Here is a 4,957-nt window from a genome sequence, read left to right as displayed (position 1 = left end):
GGTGTCAATGTTTGATTCTTTTGGCCTTAACGTTGAAATACGGATATTCAGATTCTTATCCAATGGATAGAGGAAACCATGTGTTGACAGGAAGTGTTGGCATTTGCCAAGTTATATTGCCTGGGGGAAACAGACAAAGACACTTTGGTTTTACATAAGCATCTTATGTTCTGCCAACCAACAACGTTATATATATAATCCATACATTGGGAGAAGTACAAGTTAAAGTAACAAAAGAGCCAAAGAGGGATCAAATGGCTGAAATTGGTAGCAGAGAAAGCAGGTGGTCTCTTCAGGGAATGACAGCTCTTGTTACTGGTGGAACTAAAGGAATCGGGTTCTCTTCTCTCTCTCTCTCTCTCTGCCTACTACTCTTTTTCTGGTTTCTGTTTTCTGCTTCAAAAATCATTCTAATTACTGCAGATTTCTAAAAGATAATTAAATAAACAAATAAATAAATACCCATCTAAAGCGACATCTTATTTTTATTGCAAATCTGTTTAGAAGTTAATTCTACATGTATGACCATATTTAGTTAGAGCATCGGTTGGTTTGTTTCATTGAACTCCTTTGCTCTTTGGGATTTGGATTTTATGGCTAAAAAAACTGTTTTGGGATTCAACCCTTTATTTATTCATTTTCTTTTTTAAAAAATCTGGGGCAAAGAATTAAGAATCCATGGCTTGGCTTGACCTTTACCCCAAAAAATCTAATTTATTTTCTCATCAGAAAAAAAAAAAAGAAAAAAAAAAGGAAAATACTCTCTTGGTAATTGTTTTATGTGTAGTGTAGGAAAACATTTTGGAACTCTCTTGCTTGTTGTCATCATCATTCTACAGCTACGAAATTGTTGTTTTGTAATTAGGAAATATAACTTGTGCTTTTATTTTTGTTTTGTGAAAATTCGGTCACTATATGCTGTTTTCAGGCATGCTATTGTAGTGGAATTGGCAGGCCTAGGGGCAACCGAATTATTATCAGCTCTCTCTTTTACTGGCTTTTATTTTGAGCTTCACAAAAAGAAATTTTCTGTTTTTATGGCTTCAGCTTCATGAGTTTTGAGACAAACGGATGGATGTTTGTATGTATATATAGGTATGCGATTGTGGAGGAATTGGCAGGGCTTGGGGCGACCGTGCACACATGCTCTCGCAATCAAGGTGATTTGAATAAGTGCTTGCGTGAGTGGGAGGCAAAGGGGTTCCGAGTTACTGGTTCAGTCTGTGACCTTGTGTCTCGTCCCCAACGAGAGGAACTTATGAACACAATTTCTCATCAATTTGACGGCAAACTCAATATCCTTGTAAGTCCTTGGTTTTCTGTAGTATTCATTAAGAAAAAAAGTCATGCTATACCTAAGAGTTCTATCTTTCTTTTATCTCTCAAATGTGATGTATCTTTTAAAATTATTAGCATTAAATTTGATAATCCAATAGTAATTTTAAAAGTCACATCACATTTAATGAGATAAAAGGGAAATAAAACCAATGGTACCAACTACTGAAAATATTTTTCAAAAAATATTTTACTCCGAAACAATGGAGCATTAGTCATACTTTGATTTCTATTCATTTCCTTAATTTATAACTTTCAAATTAGAGGAATAACTTAGTGAGTATATTCACAATAACCTTTAAAAAAAAATGCCTTATATATATATATATATATATACCAAAAATTTGTTTTTGTTTGGAATTGCAAAATATATAAACCGTCTTTTAGGATATTGACTAAAAATTAGCTCATGCATGTATTGCATCTACTATCATTATGATTATTGTTTATAATAATGCATATTCACTAAAAATATAACCAATAAGAGTGATTTTAATAGAGCCAAGCGTACATATATTTAAAAAGAATTGACCAATGACTGGTTTTAGATAAATAATGTGGGGACCTCCATTACTAAACCAACCACAGAGGTGACGGCTCAAGATTTTGCATTCATCATGGCTACCAACCTTGAATCCACTTACCACCTAAGCCAACTCGCTTATCCTCTTATGAAAGAATCAAGAGGAGGAGGAAGTATTGTTCTCATTTCTTCCCTTAGTGGAATGTTGGGAATAGATGGCCTGTCGATATATGGAGCAAGTAAAGGTACATAACTTATGTATATTTATGCAATTTTATTTTCATAATTAACAGGTTATCGATATTGTAAAAATTTACATAGTGGCCTGAATAATTGAATTGCATGTTTTATATATATATACACACACAGGAGCAATAAACCAACTTACTAGAAGCTTGGCATGTGAGTGGGCACGAGACAATATTAGGACCAACTGCGTCGCACCTGGGGCGACAAAAACTCCTTTAACAGAGAATGTAAGTGCATTAATTTGTCTTAATTGTTGGCATAATCATCATTGAATATGTTTTCCACATTTCTTTCTTTCTTGTTTTATTTTTGTACTATATTTTTCGTTTTGGATTTGTTGTTGATAAAAAGCATACCCTTTTTGGGTTTTTTAAAAGTTCCTTATAACATTTTCCCTATTTGCAGAGGGAGGGACAAAAAAAAAAAAAAAAAAACCATTTTAAACCATTCAATTAAGTCTCTATTTTCGACCCTATTGTCTTCAAAATCCACCTATATATGCTCATACAGAGTTTTTTTTTTTTAAAACCATTCAATTAAGTCTCTATTTTTGACCCTATTGTCTTCAAAATCCACCTATATATGCTCATACAGAGGTTTTTTTTTTTTTTTTTTTTTTGTTCCGGTGATGGTATATATTTTTGTTTTGGTTGTGTTTGTGTAAAATCCTTTAAAATCCTTGCGGTTAATTCCTAATACTATTATATATTATTACAGTTATTCGAAGGCAAAGTCTTGGAAGCTATAAATTCACGGACACCTATTGGACGACCTGGGGAGGCACAGGAGATATCACCTTTGGTAGCGTATCTCTGCCTACCTGCAGCCTCTTACATTACTGGACAGACAATCTGTGTTGATGGAGGGATGTCTGTGTACGGATTAAATCCCTAGAACAATGACAGATGATCAGATATGATAAAATCAATCTCCTTAGTTGAAGCTGTTTTCAATAAATTTCCCGACTCCAATTGTTTCCTTTTATGTCGTCTTTTTTATGTTTGTTTGTTTTAATTAAGATCTAATTAATGCTTGTCACATGTATCGATCTCATAATATATAATAAGCTTCAAGTAGAGCCTGTTTGATTTTATCTGTCTTATGGGGTTGCTGGTTTTCTATATAAAATGAAAATTTTGATTTGACACACCGTACAAAATATTTGTACTTTGGTGCTTGAAGATGTATATATTTGTGCTGCTAAACTTAATTTATGTGATTCCTTTTGTGTTGACAGACTGAAATAAATTTGTTTCCTCCTGCAATCATCCTATTTATCATATATATTGTTCATCACACCGCAAGTGTCTTCTGTCAATATAAAAGAAAAAAAAAATACAAACAAATTAAACAATTTCAACCATTCCCAAAAAATTATTCTGAACAAAATTCTCAAGCAGAGAACACATTGCAATCATAATTCACAAAGCAAATCAATCATGTAGAAAAGAATCGAAATTTATTTGGAAAACCATTTGAAGTACTTGAAGGGAAAAATTCTGAGACAATTACTTCGAAGAAATCCACGATGATAAAATATGTTACAATATCTTATCAATTGTTTATACCCAAAAGTTGAAATCTACACTAACAATGAACATAATATGATCAATTACCTCTCTAGAAATTACAATACAATTTTCTCAGAAAAATCTAAATCCAACGAATTTTTCCCCCTATACAAAACTTTTTTTTTTATTCCTTCCTAATAGAGAAAAATAATGTTACATACTACACAAGTACAACCCTATCTCACTGGTGCTGTAACACCCCGGTCCCATATTGGGAAGATGAGAAGAAGCTCATATAGAGTGGGTGGTTTATAGAGATAGTCATGGGTACTAAGTCCCACATTGCCTAGTTACTAAGTGAAACTGGGCATTATAATAAATTCTAAGAAAGCTCCAAATTGACTAGTCCTTTTGGGGTGATAGCGCAGATATGGCTAGCGTTTTTTCCTGGGTCGTTACAAGTGGTATCAAAGCCACCTAGTAACGCCAGGTCATGTGGTACTGGAGCACTACATAACATGGACCTGACGAGGACGTCAAGAGTTTAAGATGGGAAGTTTGTAACACCCCGGTCCTATATTGGGAAGATGAGAAGAAGCCTACATAGAGTGGGTGGTTTATAGAAATAGTCATGGGTGCTAAGTCCTACATTGCCTAACTACTAGGTGAAGCTGGACTTTATAATAAATTCTAAGGAAGCTTCAAATTGACTAGTCCTTTTGGGGTGATAGCGCAGATATAGCAAGCGCTTTTCCCTATATGGTTACAAGTGGTATTAGAACCACCTAGTAACGTCAGCTCATGTGGTACTGGAGCACTGCATGACGTGGACCTAAAATGGACATTAGGAGTTTAAGAGAGGGAGTTTGTAACACCCCGGTCCCATATTGAGAAGATGAGAAGAAGCCCACATAGAGTGGGTGGTTTATAGAGATAGTCATGGGTGCTAAGTCCCACATTGCCTAGTTACTAGGTGAAATTGGGCTTTATAATAAATTCTAAGGAAGCTCCAAATTGACTAGTCCTTTTGGGGTTATAGCGCAGATATGGTTAGCGCTTTTCCCTAGGTCATTACAGGTGCCACATCAGCCACTGAGATAAAGGTGGATATATGGGGGTTAGTATATATACAACATTATTCGAGAGAAAATACATCTTATTCAATATAATAATGTTAGAAATTACCAGGAGTGGACCCAAGGTTTGTAGTTGGGGGGACGAACTTACGTAAGCACATAAATATATATCAACTCTTTATATGTGTATTTGTAATCATAAATGATAAATTCATTTAACTTGCGATGCCAAAACAAATATTATGAACCCAAATGACCACAAA

At 34.3% G+C, this 4,957-nt stretch overlaps 1 protein-coding gene across 1 annotated transcript; it reads left to right on the top strand.

The window, feature by feature from the left end:
* Positions 1–122: 122 nt before the first annotated feature.
* On the top strand, positions 123–3,066 carry LOC132163404 (senescence-associated protein 13-like). The gene is made up of 5 exons (XM_088518913.1): positions 123–337; positions 1,096–1,303; positions 1,884–2,103; positions 2,228–2,334; positions 2,825–3,066. The coding sequence occupies exons 1-5, from the start codon at positions 255–257 to the stop codon at positions 2,999–3,001; spliced, it is 795 nt and encodes a 264-aa protein (XP_088375039.1). The 5' UTR covers positions 123–254; the 3' UTR covers positions 3,002–3,066.
* Positions 3,067–4,957: the final 1,891 nt, after the last annotated feature.

Source organism: Corylus avellana, chromosome 8 (assembly GCF_965113065.1).
Source record: "Corylus avellana chromosome 8, dhCorAvel1.hap1.2, whole genome shotgun sequence".
NCBI classification, from domain to species: Eukaryota; Viridiplantae; Streptophyta; class Magnoliopsida; order Fagales; family Betulaceae; genus Corylus; species Corylus avellana.
The sequence above is the reverse complement of the archived record's forward strand: the minus strand, read 5'-3'. Positions and strand labels throughout refer to the sequence as shown.